Genomic DNA, 18973 nt, shown 5'->3' on the forward strand with positions numbered 1-18973 from the left:
ATACTGTATGAAAGGCTTGAAAGTCAACCCTTATTTCTTTATATTTGCTGCTCTTGAGCAATAATACTGCATGTTTTTAAGTAGCTTTTTCACTCATTTTCAGTCATTTTTTTTTCTTTAACCTGTTAATTCATTCAAGCACAAAAGGACACCTAACTCAAGGGATGAACTAGTGTTGTGCCCATACAGAAAAGATAATTTAGCAAAGGCCCAGTTTTAAATGTTTTCTTTAGGCATTTTGCTGATCTTCAAAGAGCTATTAGCGGAAAATTTGGAATATCCCAGCATGGTGTGCAGCGTCTCTAAAGACGTGTCAGGCCTAAAATGCTATCTACTTCAGACGAACAGTATGTGAAAGTTATGTTGTTAAGAAATAGGAAAAATCCAACAAAAACCTGACATAGGGACCTGAGAGATGAATCGGGTCCTTCAGTTGATCCATCTACTGTTCAGTGAAGCTTCATCAGAAATGGTCTCCGGGGAAGGGTGGCTGTCAAGAAGCCATTTTTAAGGAAGGGAACTCATAAGAAAAGGCTGAGGTATGTCAAATTACACAAGAGCTGAAAATCAATGGGAATGTAAATTGACATTTTTTGGTTCATTTTATCCTCCATATTTATGAAAGAAGTCAGGAGTGAGGTACAAAAGAGCGTCTACAGACATCACTGTGAACATTAAATAAATTTCTGCAACTTTTTCCTATTTCGATAACAAAATATAAAGAATTAAGTTCAAGACTTTTACACAGTATTTTAATACAGGCCAAGCTTAGTGTCTGGTTGACTGGGTCTGCTTGGATTTGTCCTGAGTCACTCTGAGTTGATTGTATTTTAGTCTGGCTGCTAAAGCATAGAGCTGTTGATAGATGCTGTATCAGCAGCGATGACAGTAGCAGGATATGAGAAACAGGACAGACCTCTGGGAAAAAAAAGAAAAAAACAAACAAAAAACATAAGACAAACAGAAAAATGGTATCTCGTTTTCTTCTTCTGAGCAGATTTCATGGAGTGTGGGGTGGATGTCCTCTGGGGGCCTGTCCTGTTTACACAAAGAGTAAAAAACAGTTCTGGAGATGAAATTTGAGAACTGTCACGGATTCACAAAGATGTAGATGCCGATGGCATGGACAAACACACGCACAAAGAATATACAACATAGTCAGTTTTGTTTCAACTCACAAGTCTTGCAAACAGCAGCAGGGTTGTTGTTGTGGAGGCAGTCTTGATAGCTCTCTGTGTTACTATAAATAGGACGGATAGTCTGTCTCTTTCCTTTAAGAGGCTGTGCTGCAGGAAGAACGCCTCTGCAGAGACACGCACACACACGCGCTGAGGCACTCAAGTTTTTGAGGCTGTGGCAGAGTTGTGTGTAAATACATGTGTGTGTCTTTTTGTGAAATGTCTGTGTGTGCTGTCATGTGTGTCCAGACTCTGTTGTGTTGGATGTTGTTTTTATCTGAGCTGTCAAGTTCACCTGTTGAAAGACCAACCAGAAAATTCCTCCTGTCGGTCAGGCTTCATCTTTCAACACATACTCGCGTGCTCTTTTGTCTCAAATTGTGTTTGAGAACAGCTCAAGAGATCGCAGTGAAAAAACTGTATACACTGTCCACGGTCCTGAAGTTGTAACCATTTAAATTTAAGTGTAATAAAACTTCAATCCAAGGCCGGAGTATTTTGAGGATGCTCTCTTTACAAATACTGACAGTACCAAGATCCAGTTTTTGCCGTTGCAGCATGTTTGTAAATCTGACCTTAAGACAGCTATGCGTGAACAAATGTTTGCAAACCTCAATGAACTGAAGCAACATTGTAAAGAAGAGTGGGACAATATTCCTCCACGATGATGTGACAAAACTGATGAAGCAATACAATAATTGATTACTGTAAGTTATTGCTGTTAAAGGTGGTTCTACAAACTACTGAATCGTGGCATTCATTTAGTTTTTCACAGGACTGTGTGAAGATCAGCAGTTCTTTTGTGCCTGACATTGTCCTTGTCCTTGTCCTTGTCTGACGGCACATCCCTCTAGGCAAAGGGACTGATTTGTCTCCAGATTGATATAAAACAAAAGTATGCCATTTCACAGTTAGGTTTAATATCCATTTTCCCAATATTTTCTTTTTAACAATTCCTTTTATGTAAAACAACATTTTTTTTCTTTTTTAACACAATTGTAGCATTTCTTTTAAAAGAAATCCCCCAAAAAACTCAAATCAAAATTAATCTGTGCGCTGATTATTGTTCTTCTTCACTCTACATATGTTTAAAAAGTCCCTTAAGCTTTCTTCCACCTTGATTTAGATGTCATCTATTTCTTCATTTCCATCAAAAAAGTTCACGTCTTAATCCACATAGTGTGAAGTGCAATAAAAATATTGCCCTATAGAGCCCTGTGCCTTCTGTATGTGTGCCGTTCTGTGTCAAACAAAGTACTAAGGGGCTCCCATCCAATATTGATGAGGCAGTCTGGTGCCTGCTCCGGGCAAGAGAAAAGTGCATATTTTGGACTTTAGGTGCATGTCTGACAGCTCACCCCAATTTTTCTCCTTTCATTTTCTTTCTGTCCCTTTGTGTTAGTCTCTCGCCACACTGCTGTCCTTGATTTTGTGCCACAGTTGTTCCACTTCCCCCTACGTTTTTGTCAAGTCATGTCTCTGAACTTGCCTTCTTGTTCCAAATGCAATTTTGTGTTAAGGTCCAGCCCAAACATGTTCTCACCAGTTCATGAATAACCAGTGTTACTTCTCACATTTTCCCCCATGTACCCACCCCAGTGTTTCCTTCCCAGTTCAACTTTCTTTCAACTCTTCCAATTACCCATTTTTTTGTCCCATATTCCCAAATCCGTCACTCTGCTGCTCTTTCAGACTGTTGTCTCTCATTTCATCAACACATTTACCACGATACACTCCACCTCGTTTCCTCTCGTCTCCGTTTCTCTAACCTCATTCCCTGGTTTGTCTGTCAAGTGCTTTGTTCAGACTTGCAGTGAGCTGTGATGAGGGTGTCGCCCCCTTCATTAAAAAACAGCTCAAAATCTTCACATTTGGCTTAAATATTGTATAAGAATGAATTTCACGCCTTTATGCCCTCATTTAAGTCTTTCACATTTATTTTTTATCACAATCGCGTTCTTCTTGGGATTCATCCTCTTTGCATCTTCAAGTTATTTAATAGTGCTTCTATCTTTCAGTCCTCTCTTCTGTCTCTCCATTTTTTCTATGCCAAGTCATTTGTTTGCCTCATTTCTGTAGTGCGTTTTCTGTTTTTCTCCCTCCTTATTTTTTGATTTCTGTCTCTTTTATGTGCCATTTGTTTTCCATCATTTCCTCTTTCAATGTTTCTTATGTTCCCATGGCTTTCCTGGGGTTTTTTCTAAAACAGGGGTGGGGAAATCCAGGCCTCAAGGGCCGGTGTCCTGCAGGTTTTAGACATCACATGTGTTTCCCATGGGATGGAAAGGTGTAGGAAGAAGGTCACCTAGTAAGATACAGAGTGTAATAAATGACTTCCTGTTTCACATATACAGTCATATCAAAAAGAAACTAAGTGACCCTTTAAGATTTAGTCATTTGTAAAACCATCTTTAGCAACAATAACTTGAAGTAACTTAATCACTCATTACAGCACTTTGATTCTTTTCTTTTTCAGCCATTCTGTTGTAGTTTTGCTGCTGTGCTTGAGATCATTCTCCTGTTATCTGTCACACATATGTCCTCACATTTGACTCTAGAATATTTGGTATACAGAGGAGTTCATGGTGAACTCAGTGACTGCCCGGGTCCTGTGGCGGTAAAATAAGCCCAGATCATCACCCCTCCACCACCGTGCTTGACAGTTGGTTTTCACCAAGCGTGGTGTTCAAACATCTCCGCTTTGATTTTGTCCATCCAAAGTATGTTGTTCTAGAGGTCTGTGAACTTTGCTGACCTGATCCGTGCTGCCACGTTCTGCTGTGATTTTGTCTGTCTTTCCAACTCTGTCAGACTAAAATGAAACAACTGGAGCAGGAAGCACACCGAGCAGCTGGACAAATATTTCTGTTGACCAGCAACACTCAGCTACGAACAGTACGTATCTTCATGTGTACATCTGTGTGCAGTATATGGCTTCTGTGTGTGTGTGTGTGTGTATACCGTGCATATGCAAATGTTTGTATTCTTCTACGCTTTGCGTCTGCTTCATGTGGATGTTGTGGATTTACAATGTTTGTAGATTCTGTTTGAGAAGCTGCGTCTTCATGAGCGCTGCGAAAACAAGAAGCTTCCCAAGACCATCGGCAAACAGCAGCAGTCAACATCTGAAGCTGCAGTATGACACACACGTGTATAAACACAGACAGATATTTCAGTTTGACCCTCAGTTCTCTGTTCATCTAAGAAACGTCTTTAGATTAGAGACAAAGATTTATTTCTTTCATGTTTAGATGTTTCCCCTCGAACTTCACTGCACAGTCACTGTTCTTAGTCACATCTCTATCTCTGTACAGATATACATGAGCTGCTGCTTGGACAGATTTTATGTCCACCTTTGTACTAGCAGTCAATCACAGCTGACGACCGAATCGCGGAATAGTTTCATCGGCTAAAGCGTCTTAAGCAGCGAGCCTCCTGATTATTAGCCCGACTTTTGTTGCATGTCAGTCTTTGGTTCATTTTACCCACATTTTCTGCCTATTTGAGCTTTTGCTATCTTTTAAATAGTTTTATATGTAACAGCCCTCTTATAAAATTCATCTGTTCCCAGCTTTTAGGGCTGTAATATGTGTACCTCCTTCTTGTATGACTTTAGAATTAAAAAGAAGGTGATATATACATTATGTCATTAAAAGCTCCTTAGCTATATATAGTAGCCCTAATCTTGGCTCCTGGTAGTGTGCTAACTTAATGGTGAAAATGATGTAACCCTCCCAGAGAGAAAGTCTAATGGATTGAATGTAGACTGTTAAGGAGCAGAAGATTGACAAGCACTCAAGTCTGACCAACTTGGTATGTGGCAAAACCACTTAACTCTAGAATTTGTATAGCAAATCATGAAAACAAGAAATTGCGCTCTTAAATCAAAGGACCTAACTCTTGAATACCCACCAAGAAAACTGTACTATAATACAGTGCGTGCCCAAACATATTCATAGCAGTGAATAGAGAAAAACATCTGAAATTACCACCAATAAAGATCAATGTGGACAATTTTATAGTAATTATTAATTTTTGGAGATCACAATTATTCATTAATTTTAGTGAAAAAACATTTATATTGCACTTTGATGTAAATATAACACTGCATTCCTGCTATTGTATGCATGTTTGCATCAAAATAAAATTGTTCCTTCTTATTCACATACAATCATCTCTTTGAAGAAAAATCTGAATTAAAGCAATGTCATGATTTTACACTGATTTTACCAGCGGCCACAATTGAAGAGGTCTTGTAAAGATTTATTTACAAGTGTGATAAGAGCAGCGATAGACTGTGGAAGAATGGACTACTGATTTAGAGAGTTGCAGCAATTGAAAAGGTTTGAAAAGGCTGAGGCATTACTGGAGAGTGCAGAGAAGCTGAGCTCGGGAGCAGGTTGGAGGCCCGGGGTGAGCAGCTGGGTATCATTGGAGAGTGGGCAGGCAGGCTAGTCACAGATAAGACTGAGAAATCCACTGGCAGTATTTGGGTGTGTGGGTGACAGAAGCTTTGGTCAAGGGAACACTGGCTGACTTTCCAAAAACAGGCAACATGCTTCAGGCAGGGAAACTGGGAGAAAAACAAAGACACAGGGTTAGAGGCAGGAACAGAGAAACAAACACTAGACAGAGTGAGCCAAGATACCACAATTGTGGACATAATGAACTGGCACATAACAACAGCCAGACCCTGTCCTTAAAAAACACAGCCACAATAAAGGGATTTACAAGACGTGTGGAAGTGAGCTTCCAGACCAGGGCAGCACAGACCAACTGAAGTCTGCATCTGAAAATAACAAAGCACAGAGGAACCTGCCCAAACCCTAACAAAACTTAGCACAAAATAATATGACTACTTATACACTGTGCTGCATTCCTGTTAATTAAAACAGTTTTACAGAAAATTGAGATGTTTGTTCATGTGCATGTACTAGAAGCAAAATATAAAGTCTTTCAATTGATTTTTTTTTTTACCTGACATGAAAGGCACAAAAAAATGCAGCTTTTCAGTCTTTGTCTCCTTTCTTTTTGTTGCAGTTGTTGCAGCTTCAGGACCTGCACCCTCTGCCAAAAATAATCCTGGACTACAGGCAGGTCTGGCATGTTCATTATTATTATGAATCATCATTATTATGAAAAATGAATGAATGGGAAATTCACTTCTGGAGCAGGAGCCCCTAAAAGACTGGGTGGTCACTGTTGAGCTCTGTAGAAATCAGTTTCATTTTTGTCAGTCTCAGAGTCAGAAAGGATTATCCAGGTTATGTTCATTGGCCAAAATCACAAATCATTATATAATCATTATATAATGATTATACAGTTCCACTACCAGATGAGACAAGTGGGACTTCTCTAACCAATGGGCGTGTTATTTTGACCTTATCTGTCTTTTATACTATGATGTTTTCTTCCCAAGTTATTAAATCTGTTAGTTGTTCTTTTTAAGATGATCATTGTTTAGCTTTACGTTTTGGGGGTTACATAAGGTATAGAGATAAAGTGTTTTATTGTAACAAATAATTGCATTGTTGTTCACAGGTTCACAAAATCAAATCTACTTTTATTGATGGGATTTTGTCGTGCATGATGAGCAAGGTGAGTCAACTCTGTTTATACTAGGGCTGCTCAATTAATCGAATTTTAATCACGATTACGATCTGGGCTTTCAACGATCATTAAAAATGACTGAGTCGATTATTAGCCCCTCCCTCGTGCTTTACTCTCGCGCTGCTCCGTGTGGCAAATCGAGCGCACCTCTCTGCATTTCGAACACGTGTCACAACAATTAAGAGCAGCGGTCCCCAACCTTTTTTGCGGCACGGACCGGTTTATGCCCGACAATATTTTCATGGACCGGCCTTTAAGGTGTCGCGGATAAATACAACAAAATAAAACTAGTACCGGTAGCTAAAAAAAGAAAATTTATTCATAACACACATGAAAAGACCCAGGAAAACCGAGTAAACGATAACAAAATAACGCTGAAAACCGATAAAAACCCTGAAAACTATACATTTCACACCTGAGCCTCAACTCTCGCGGCCCGGTACCAAACGACTCACGGTCCGGTACCGGTCCGAGGCCCGGGGGTTGGGGACCGCTGATTAAGAGGACCCGAGGGAAGCTCGGAAAGCTAAGCAGAAGTTATTTGGAGAGGAGAGTGACTGCCGTTGGTTGAAAAGAGAGGTAAAAAAAACTTCAGTGGTGTGGAAACATTATGGGTTCGCGGAGTCAGACGTGGATCAAGTAGACACAGTGTGTAAACTTTGCTACAGTGTCTTAGCTGCACCACAGAGCAACACTGCAAAGTTCACTAAACATAGATGTTTACATTTTTCATTTATTTTTATATTGCAAACATTTGCACTGTCATCAGTATTTTCACACTATTTTATATTATTTTTTGACAATCTTTAAAGTCATTATTCAATACATTGTTATTGTTAAATAAATATCGTCAAATAGTCGACATCTCAATTTCAGTGAAAATAATCATGATTATCATTTTTGACATAATCGAGCAGCCCTAGTTTATACACTATTTTGCTAAAAGTATTCAGTCACATCCAAATCATTGAATTCAGGTGTTCCAATCACATCCGTGGCCACAGGTGTATACAGTCAAGCACCCAGGCTTGCAGACTGCTTCTACAAACATTTGTGAAACAATGTTTGTTCCTAGGAGCTCAGTGAATTCCTAAGTGATATGATGCCACCTGTGCAACTCCAGGCCTGAAATTTCCTAGCTACTAAATATTCTACAGTCAGCTGTTAGTGGTATTATAACAAAGTGGAAGTCATTGGGAATGACAGCAACTCAGTCACAAAGCATTAGGCCACATAAAATCACAGGGCCGGGGATCAGCCCTGTGCTGAGGCACATTTTGCTCAGACTTGACCAACGTTCTGCAGAGTCAGTCTTACAGACCTCTTCATATGGCCTTCAGATTAGCTCAAAAACAGTGCGCAGAGAGCTTCATGGAACGGATTTCCATGGCCGAGCAGCTGCATCCAGGCCTTATTTCACCAATCAGCAGAAACTGACCTCACAAATGTCTTCCTGCAAGAACAGTCAAAAATTCCCGTAAGCACTCCTAAACCTTGTGGAAAGCCTTCCCAGAAGAGTTGAAGCTGCTATACCTGCAACGGGCAAAACCTTATGGGTTAGGAATGGGAAGTGACTCAATTTTATATGTGTATGAAGGCAGACGAGCAAATATTTTTGGCAGTACATCCCAAAAAAGTTGCTTGTTTTCAACGGGTCAAAGCGTTTTTAGTAGGAGAAGCATTTCATGACTCATCCAAGTTACTTTTTGGAAGTTCCTTACATGGATGATTGAACATGCATCTTTTTGCAATACACCGTATCTCGAACTTTCTACAAAATGTATAAAAGGTAAAATGTATTCAGTCCACTGGCACTCTTTTTTCTTGATGTGGATTTTTTTAGACTTTTTTTGTGAGACTGAAACAACAAAAACTCGAGAGTGAAACCAAAGGTTTAGAAGTTGCTGCAGGCTAGAAGGACTCCTGCAGCTCCCACAGCTTTTATTTTCATTTGCTCACAGTTTGCTGCTGCGTCAGTGCACTAGAACAGTCATTTATGCTGCTGGACAAACCCGTGTTTTTCCTCTTCACCTTTTAAATTCAGCTGCCGGTGTGAATGTCACCATCTCTGAGGCTGTGACAAGATGTGGTTTCACAGCTCCTGAAACAGAGTCATCACAAGTGTGGATGAGCTCTGCTGTGCTGACTTATTAGTGAAATAGTGAAACATGTTGTCTGAGTTGGACTCTCGAAGCTGTTGGTCTGTTTTATTGCCACTGCTGTATTAATTTGGCAGAAGAGAGATGTATCTCTGTGCCTGACTGTCCCTCCACATGGGCCTCCTTCAAACCTCGTGCATGGGAGCAGCAGCTTGTGTTTATCAATCTGTGCTTACTCAACCGTGCAAATGAGTCTGCCTGGTGTTCTCCAAAGCTTTTTGGCTTTGGATCATCGTGATTCATTTGGCGGCATTTTGGAAAAAAGCTGGCAACAACAAATGTATACAAATTTCTACTCAGTCATAACTTGAGTATTTGTGGTTTTAAAAAATAGGTTTCTGTAAAGTGTAAAATGTCACAACTACGTGGACCCTGTGGCTGACACCATAACATCGAATGACGTTTTATTCGCACTTACAATAAAAAAGAAAGATTTAGGAAAACCAGAAAACACCACATCTGAAAAGAAGGCAAGAGTCAGAATGGAGCCCGGGTTGAAAGAGTCAGATGCCAGAGTTGGATTAGACATAGATATAAGGAGTAAAGATGGTGGGAAAAGAAAGAAATGAGGGAAGTAAAAAAGCCACATGAGGAACTAACCTTGAGAGTGAATGAGAACAAACAATGAGGCACAAGCAGTGGAGATCACTAAAAGTGAATGGGGAAAACTAAGAATACTACAGAAGCCATACAGACAGACAACAACCATGAAATAGTAGCAAAGGTCTGCTGCGTGGGACCTTAGCTACTATATGCTGTAATTATCTTGTCGTCTAATTTTAGGTTAATAGGTTTGACAGTGTGCAGATGTTTAGGTTACATAACTAAACTGCAGTCTTGAGCACTATAGTGTTGTTTTTGTTGGTACTGCTGATGTTTTGTCCTGCTTATTGCAGCAACATAACTGGCACCCTACTCTGCAAGCAGCTTGTTCAGATTGGGCATGGCACTGTTGAAGGCGTGTGGGTCCAAACACGGGATCAGAGTGATCAGGGCAATCAAGACCGCAGCTGTTGTTTTCAGGCTGTTTTTGGCTATATGGAAACATTAGTGATAACATAGCTGACTGAGATGTTAATGTGATAATGTGTTGAATTTACAGGTTCTCCCTGTTTTTAATTCATATTTGACTCCCTTTGTCTCTTCATGTCAGAACTACATTTCCTCTACGTGGCACCAGACCAGTGTTGTGACTGGGAGAATCTCTGCAAAACACCCAGTAAGTCAAACTTGCCTTGCATTCCTACCCATCTCTCCCAGCCTTCATTGCACTGGAATTATTTGATACATCTTGAACTGTTAAAACACTGCAACAGGATTAAGCATCCTTAGAGGAGCTATCCATGGTTCTGAATTGGGAAAATTTAGCGCACTGAATTGGGAAAGAAAGTGAACTGTTTCTTTCTAAGAGTTCAAGGCACGTGCATAGAATACCTAAAAGACCACATCAATATGCATTAATATATATATGCTGGATTATATCTATGAGAAATTAAAATTAGGCATTTTAATGACTTACAGCGCAAAATATTTGTACATTTTTATGGAGTGAGGAAAGCCTTTTTCAGAGCTTTTTGCTTAAAGTGTTTAAACAAAAATAATATTTGAAAAGATTTGTACACACACACAAATCTTCTGCTCGTGGATTTCTAAGATCCTAACAATCTTCTCCTTTTTGTGTCCTTTATAACTAAGCTTTCATTGGCTATTTCTTTCTGGCTTTCTCCCTTGTCAGAGAAACTCCTTGACTGCATAGTAATTACATGCTCAGTCGTGAATGCTGAGTTCTCATAGAAACAGATGTTTTGGGATTGTTGTGTAACAGCAAGCTGGAGGTTTCTATGAGCTGCGTTTTTTATGAGGTGTAGCTGAAAGACAGCAGCTCAATGTTTTAAACATGAGTGTGAATAAAGGGGCGGGTGTTGGACGCCTGGCTGATAGAGAGCGCGTTGAGTTAGAATGGCTTTACAGAGTCAGAGAAATAGTCCCGCTGAAATATTCATACATCCTTGAGCACACACACGGGCAAAGAGCAGGTGAGGCATAAAGAGGAAGACTTCATTCTAAGAAGACATTCGTTTTTTTGACAGAGTTGATAATTATCATTTTCTTACTGTTATCCTCTATGGTATGAAAATTAGTTAGAAGCTATATATACCTCCCCTTTTTATCAGGCAGTCGTTGGCTTCAGTTGTCTTTGCAATATAATATTCTTGGTAGAGATATTAGAAATGTGGTCTGTGTAACTAGTAAATCAAATATGAGGCCTAGGGGCCAGAACCAATGCTTGAAATGGGCAAATTCTGTCCACTGAATGACTTTGCAAAGTGTGAAAATTGCAGTGAATTCATTAATTATTCAGATTTTTCATAAAATGAACTGGCATTCATTCTGTGGTGATGTCAGAGCTAATGAAAGTTAAAAGTGCTGGATCTGGATTTGTTGTTTGAATCATAAAAATGTTAAATACTTTATGCCGAGTGTGTGAAGTGTAATGACAGTAGACTCAATCAAGTAGAAAACAGATAAAAATTGTTGATTTTCCGAATGTAAGCAATAACATCTCAATAAAGCAACTGGTGTTGTTGATGTTTTTAAACTGACTTAAATTATTATGCAGTGGTTTTCCTGGCCTAATTCACTTGTCTCATCAGACCACAGAGCATTTTTGCCCAGCCTCTTTCTTATTGTTGAATCACGAACTCTGACCTTAACTGAGACATGTGAAGCCTCTGGTTTTTTAATGTTGTTCTGGGTTCTTTTGTGACCTCCCGGATGAGTCATCGATGTGCTCTTAGAGTTATTTCTGGAGGCCGGACACCCCTGGGAAACTTCACCACTGTTCCAGGTTTTCTCCATGTGTGTTCACTGGAGTCTCAAAGCCTTTGAAATGGCTTTGTAACCCTTTCCATACTGATACATGTCAGTGACTTTGTTTCTCAAGTGTTTCTCTAGATCATGGTGTGATGTGTTGCTTTTTGAGATCTTTTAGCCTGCTTCACTTTGTCAGACAGCTTCTCTTTAAGTGATTTCTTGATTCAGCAGGTCTGCCAGTATTCAGGCCTGAGTGTGTTTAGTGAAAGTGAACCCATCTTTCCAAAAAAAATGTGGTTAATCACAGTTAATTCACGATTTAACAAGAGACACAAATTAGTTTTTCACACAGTACCAGGTGGGTTTGGATAACTTTTCTCTCTTAATCAATGCAATCATCATTTAAAAACAGCATTTTTTCAAGTTGTCTTTGTGTAATATTAACATTTTTTGATTATCTAAAACATGTAAGTGTGATAAATATGCAAAACACCAGGAATTCAGGAAGAGAGCAAACACCTTTTCACACCAGTGTTTTGTTCAGTTTCAAAGCCTGTGGTAACATCTGTAAAAAAACTAAAGCCTAGTGTTTTAGGCAATTATCCAATTACAATGTAATTGGTACAAAAGTAAAGTGATACCCTTTTGTAAGATTGCACACAGATGGTGCTGAGGTCATAGATTAATGAAGAAAAAACTCAGAAAATTGTAGTTGTCGCCCAGTACTCTTTGATACAGTTTTTTTTTATTGAATTGATTCTTTATATTTTTCAGTACAGGTACATTAAGGTGGCATTTTGAAATAACACACACACTATCAGTATTAACAGTGTTAAAAAACCCATCCATTACTGTGAAGGTAAACACCCTCTGTTTAATAGTTTGAGCCAAATGCACTCAGTGCTTTTTCTGTAATTGTAAAGCTTTATTTCTGTAAGCCTGAGAAGTTGGGCTGGGCTATATCATACCGTTCACAGTAATACCGGTATAATGTTGGGCAACGATAAGAAAATGAAATATTGCGATAGAATATGGGTAAAACGCGCATGCGCAGTGCCTTTGTTTTCATACGCACGTGGCGGAAAAAGCATGGCGGCGACGAAGAATGAGAAGGGCGAACGAGGATCGTTGAATGAAACGGAAGAACCAGAACTGGTTTAGCTTTCGTCCGTCAGATACACAACAAAGCACTATTTTTGGTAGCGCATGCTAGCAGGCCGTCGTTATTACCGTGTTGTTTGGAAAATACAGCACACTTAAAATCAATCCTTTGATTTTTCTGAAAATCGACAGTGCCCCTTATAATCCCGTGTGCCTTATGTATGAATTCTGGTTGTGTTTACTGACCTCAAAGCGATTTTATGTCGTACACGGCGCTCGAAAATCTGTCAAATGTTTTAGTACGACTTTGCTAAGCAAGAACCCGCACCACTTGATGGATTGTCGGAGCATTACGGCTATCGTAGACAGGAGCCTCGCGGAGTGATACGTACTGTGCTTCAACATAATATTACAGTATTGTGTGTATAACCTCTTTTTAAGTTTTGTGGATATTATACATGGTTATGCTGAGGATATGTCGGCCAATTTCCACTGGAAATGCCTTTTGGTTAAACTGTCAGCAAGGAATTTGCACAGTTACGTTTTTATATAACTTTAATGCGGATAAAAAACAGCTGCTTGTTTAAGTGAAAATACATTGATGGGGTTTTTTTTTGCACTAATAAAGTTGTGGAGTTGTACAGTATTTTGTCTAGTGTCAATTATATCGTCAGTTATATCGTTATCGCAAATTTTCAAATGTATATCGTGATAAATATTTTTGGTCATATCGCCCTGCTCTACTGAGAAGCTGTGCTGATGGCTTTCTTTGATTAATTTAGCAGCATTTCTATGTACTGTTGAAAAGCATTTGAAAAATCATGTCATCAGTTTCAGTGGTTCATTAAATGTGAATGTTTATTCAGAATTTATTTATTTTATAAAAGCCAATTTGAAGGTTGTTTTTTGTAAAGTCCTGGCTGCAGATGATCAAATTGTGGGAATGAAAATAAACTTGACATTATGACATGTCCGGACACAATGAAATAATAAAAATAAATAAAAATACCTGTAATAAATAATAATATAAAACAGACAACTGCAAAAAAAGTACTTCGACCTCTGTCTCGGTATGGGGAGGTCGATAGCTCATTTCAACAACACTCAGCTGTCAGGCTCCGCTGGTTCTCCTCCTGTTAGATCCTCTCCAAGCCTCAAAGACACTGAACTTTTCTAATCTCACCGAGCAATTTGTGAGCGATGTGAGCTACACATTGAATTGATTGTGCTGCTACTAAATGATATATGTGACTGTGGGCGGCTGCAGTTTATCACGCTCTGTTCCTGCTCAGACTCAGATGTGGGATTTGGTTGAGCATCCTATTAAGCGTGTGAATGCTTGTGGTTTGTGCTTTGCGCCAGTGTAGTCTTTAGTGATTTTATTGTACTGTGATAGTAATTTGTTCCCAATGCAAACAATAAATAATACAAGGCAATATGGATGTGCCCATGTTATGTGGAAGTTTAATGACCAAATGATTAAAGTACATACCATGTATATTTACTTCTGTTTTCCTATTTCTATTGCTATAGAAATAGAGGTCATAGTGGCCTTTGCTTCATGTTGTCCTAGTTTTTTTTGCCATGTTTGCTTCCAAACTCTTATTGCTAAAAATGCCCAAGGAATTGTTATGCCAGGCTTTTCCCTCAGAATGCTAGAAAGTTATATCTGAAGCGTGAATTGTTTTAGTATATGTTTTAATGTTTATTAATATTACAAAAAAGATAGTGTGCTCACCTGTTTTTTTCTATAACCATCATCCTGAATCCAACACTGTGGCTCTGAAAGCCTGACAGACACTAGCGATACTCATCTCACGGTGGGCACCTCCTCCTAGAGTGCAAAATTATCCACAACATCATAAAATAATTCACTTTGACCACTAAAGGGTGTAAAAGATGGATACAGCCAACATGGAAGTGCTGGTATTCCTCTTTGATCAGTACCAGGGGGCAATACCTGTGGTTACAAACAAATGTTCTCTCTTGTAGAAGAGTATGAGAACATGGCCCTCCGCCCCGACCTCTGTAAACGCTTTTGTGATGACTTCATGGGTCATTCTAAATGTCAGAAATTTCACAGTTTTACAGTTTTGATATACCGGTGGTACTTTTTTAAAAGCTAAAACACAGTTTCCACTGGAGCACACATTAGTAAAGCTGTTCCTAAGCTACAATGATAAAAAAGACTCAGCTCAAGGCTTCAGAAACTCAGGGTGAAGTCACAATGGCTACCGCCATCTTTTATACTGTTTATGGTTTGACCCAATCACAGAAGCTTATAGCAAGATATACACCAATCTTTGAGTATTACAATAACAGTGCAGTTCAAATAGGAAATATCAGTATATTATGGTGATTTTGCACATATTTTTTCGGCGGCTCCCTTTAGGTGTCGTCACAGCATATCATCTGCCTCCATCTTACTCCATCCCTAGCATCCCCCTCTACATGTCCTCCTACATCCATGAATCCACTCTGTGGTTTTCTTGTTGTCTGGAAGCTCCATCTTCAACATCCTTTGCCCAATATATCAACTATCCGTCCTCTGCACATGTCCAAACCATCTCCACCTTGCTTCTCTTTGTCTCCAAACTGTTCAGCCTGAGCCGTCCCTCTTGCTTTGGATGGTAGACCCCAGGTATTTAAGCTCATCCATCTTCAGTACCTTTACTCCTTGCTTCTTCACCTTTCCAACCGTCTCCTTCTCATTCATATGTGTATTCTGTCTCGCTTTTTGCTGATTTCCTCTTCTCTCCAGAGCATACCTCCACCTCTCCAGAATTGCTCTCACCTGCTCCCAGTGCCTGTGTACACGTCACGCTGATGGTTGAGATCAACTATCTTATACTAGTTCCTCTAGCAATGCAGATCTAAATAGTCTGGGTAACCCTATTTGATGTTACACATAGAAATAGGTGCAGATATGAGTTAATATAAAATATCTTTTTCATCTTTCTTAAAATGTCAGGTAGTCTGTAGCAGATCATGGTGATAAATTGTGCTGCTAGGTTTGAAATAAGAATCTTTCTCCAGCAGAGCAAGAAGGAAGAAACTTCAACCCTCCAGAGTCAAACTTATTCTGGCATAATTTAAGTCAGCTCATTATTATTCTCATCATACTGGAGAGCAGAATGTGCTGGGTGTTAATTGAAGACTCGCTCAGTGATCATTAACACGTCACATCCCACTGCTTTTAGTGGAAAAAGGTTCAGCTTGTAGTTGGTGTTTAAGGTAGAAAAAGACGTTGCTCTGCCACTCTCCGCTCTGCACACACATACACGCACATATTTAAATGAGGAGTGTTGCAGAGGGGGTTTCGCTTTCATCTGTTGTGGGTTCAATCACAGTGAAAGCTGTCTGCAGTAACAAAGGGGCGCCTGAATGAAAGCAGGACAGCTATGAAACTGGTGCTGAGTTTAAAGCGCAGCGAGAAGTGAGTCTTGCTGGAGAGACAAGTTGGCTCGTCTGTTTTTATCTGCTGAAAGCAAAAATATGTTTGAGCCTCAGTGCTTCTCCCGTGTCTGTGCCATGTCTTTCCTTCTCTCATTTGTTATGACTCCTGGTCCTCTTATTCCTGCTCCCTTGTTGTTTAAGTATGTTTTCTTTGTCATTTATAGTCTCCAAGTGGTTCTTCTATCCACATCTTTCTCTTTCTTGTTCTTGCTTTGCTTCTGTCTAACGCTCTTTCCCGCATGTACTCGTCCCCTTATATTAATAATTTTTAACATGGTGAAACCAAAGAAGACAAATCCCACCCCCCTCCATCCCCTCCTTTACCCTTGGTCTTGCTGGTTTCAGCTCTAAGAGAGGAAACCATAGTTCTGATTGAATCTACTCTGCACTGTATCAGCTGTCCTTTTGTGTCCCCTCTTCTTTTTCAAAGCCTTTTATGGGTTTTTAAAATGTATACACTCGTGGCACCCACAAATGCATCAAACATGCTCACTTACTCATGCAGATCCAGGGCAAAAGAAAGATGTAAACACTCTGTTCTGCTTCCATTTTTCTTTTTCTTTTGTTTTTTTTTTTCCCTGTTGTTTGCTCAGAGACTTCAAAGTAACGGTTTCTTAAATTTCAAAGTAAACATTACTTTTTTTTCGCCCCATAACAGATTGTGCACATTTACCTCCTCACATCATGACCTAATCAATCCAGTGTCTCGGGTACAATTATATGATGCAATCTATCTCAGTCAAGATTGATGATTCATTAGAAAAGTGCTGCATTATTGATGTTGTGTATTTGGTGTGCAGCCGTGTCTGTTCCCATAGTGCCAACTAAGTTTCCTTCAGAGCTTGTCAAGCAGTTTAACCTTTGTTTAAGACCGCTCTGCATTCAGTCGTTAAGTGTTTTGCACAGGCAGCTCTCTCAAGGCTGAACCAGCACTTCACTGAAGTGTGCATGATGTTCTTTGCTGACACCAGAGTGGTTGAAAACACAAAGCCAAACATGCAGGGATACGTTTTTTTTGCATATACTACTACACACCTCTATTATTTTATTTAACTTGAAATTATAGCAGGCTGTATTGCAACCCATCCTCTTCTTTGTCTTTGTCTCTGCATTTAGTTAACCAACAAAAAGAGGTACCAGCAAATCATCAAACTTTGACTCCATAAAAGACTGATGGTGCATTTCCGTCACCGCACCGGGCAGGCAGACGGTATAAACACCCAAGTTTGTGAAAGCAATAACTAGGATAAAGTGATGTAGGATTGTGATAGTGATATGGTAGGTGTATCTACAAACAATCTTGGACGAGTTTGAGTCTCAGTGACCTCAATCTCAGAGGTCAAGTTTTTTGAAAATCTTGTGAATGTGATAACTGAAGGAAGTCACCTAAAATGTTCTAATCGATATCATACGTACGTGTGTATGTGCTCAAATTTTATGGAGCTTGTCAATCATCATGGGAACTGCCAACAGTGTTCTCATCTCAGGCTGTCAGGTACTGCCATTCTGTCTGATGCCACTGATGCCTTCACACAACGACCAGAGGCTGGATAAATCAGCAGTCTGTCAGCCTGGGGACTCCTTTCACTTTCTGTTTAGGAGCGCTGCATTTTGAACTTTTTTTTTAGCTCATTTATTTTTATCTTGGTTTGGTTTGGTTCAGATAAAAGTTGTGAACTAGGTGAAAATACGCCAGTGATTTCTGTTGTAGACTTGATTCTGGTTTATTTAATATTCTGAGGTGAAGGTCCTAGTTTAATTGTTACAGTTTTGATCTATGTTTGTATTCCCAGGTCTCAGTTTGTTATCTAGCCTTAGGCTTTCTGTCCTCATTCCTGCTCCTCCTGTGTCTAGCATCCTGCAGTAGTAGCTCTCTTTGAAGTCGGTCTTGTCTCCATGTTAATTTGTCTGTTTCCCGCTCATGTTTCTGTGTGGCCTGTCCTGTCTGGTAAGTCCTGTCTCTCGCTCTCTCACCCTTGTTCTGTCTTATGTAATCCTACGTACGGTTTATTAGCAAGAATGACCAGCTCTTACTAGGCAGTATCAGAGAATCTAGGATTGGCAGAAGCCCAAGGTATAAACATAAATGATCTGTGTCTCTCGCTCCCTCTGTTCCCTGTATTTAGTCAGTCTTCCTCTAAATGTGTTTTACTGTTTTACTCCTGTGTTCAGCAGGTTCTGTTTTGGTTCCCTGTCTCGTTACTTCGACTATGTTCAGCTGTGTTCCCACTTGTGGTCTGTTCCCTCATTTGTCTTGTGTATTTAATGTCCGCCTCTTCCTCTGCTCATTGTCGTGATCTCCCTCAATGTTGTGTGTTCTGCCAGTCTGTCTGTTTAGTTTAGTTTCTAGTATTTTCCGATTTTTAGTTTCTTGAGTTTAGATTTCATCTCAGTGAGTCCTGCATTTTGGGTCCATTCCTGCCTGCCTCACACAGCCATTATGACACCTCATTGTTGATCCTACACATTGAACACCAGTCTATTAATTAATGAAAGACCAAGACAGACTTTTAATTCATTTGAAAGCCTGATGCTTAACATTGTCCACACCAGCTGTGAAACTCAGAAACCAGTCTTACTTGTTATCATCTATCGTCCACCTGGGCCTTACACAGAGTTTCTGTCTGATTTCTCAGACTTTATATCTAATTTAGT

General features: G+C 39.7%; 1 protein-coding gene and 1 long non-coding RNA gene across 2 annotated transcripts in view; one reads left to right on the forward strand and one right to left on the reverse strand.

The window, feature by feature from the left end:
- Positions 1-7992, reverse strand: part of LOC146522107 (uncharacterized) — a 234587-nt gene extending 226595 nt beyond the window's left edge. Inside the window, exon 1 of the long non-coding RNA XR_014873084.1 lies at positions 7115-7992. This is a non-coding gene — a long non-coding RNA (uncharacterized LOC146522107). The remainder of the gene's footprint in view (positions 1-7114) is intronic.
- poln (polymerase (DNA directed) nu) overlaps positions 1-18973 on the forward strand; it is an 88504-nt gene that overhangs the window by 18106 nt on the left and 51425 nt on the right. Inside the window, exons 14-18 of the mRNA XM_085153871.1 lie at positions 3990-4073; positions 4219-4314; positions 6219-6275; positions 6720-6776; positions 10101-10166. Of these exons, the coding sequence (XP_085009997.1) occupies positions 3990-4073; positions 4219-4314; positions 6219-6275; positions 6720-6776; positions 10101-10166 (360 nt within the window). The remainder of the gene's footprint in view (positions 1-3989; positions 4074-4218; positions 4315-6218; positions 6276-6719; positions 6777-10100; positions 10167-18973) is intronic.

This window comes from Neolamprologus multifasciatus, chromosome 3, assembly GCF_963576455.1.
Source record: "Neolamprologus multifasciatus chromosome 3, fNeoMul1.2, whole genome shotgun sequence".
NCBI classification, from domain to species: Eukaryota; Metazoa; Chordata; class Actinopteri; order Cichliformes; family Cichlidae; genus Neolamprologus; species Neolamprologus multifasciatus.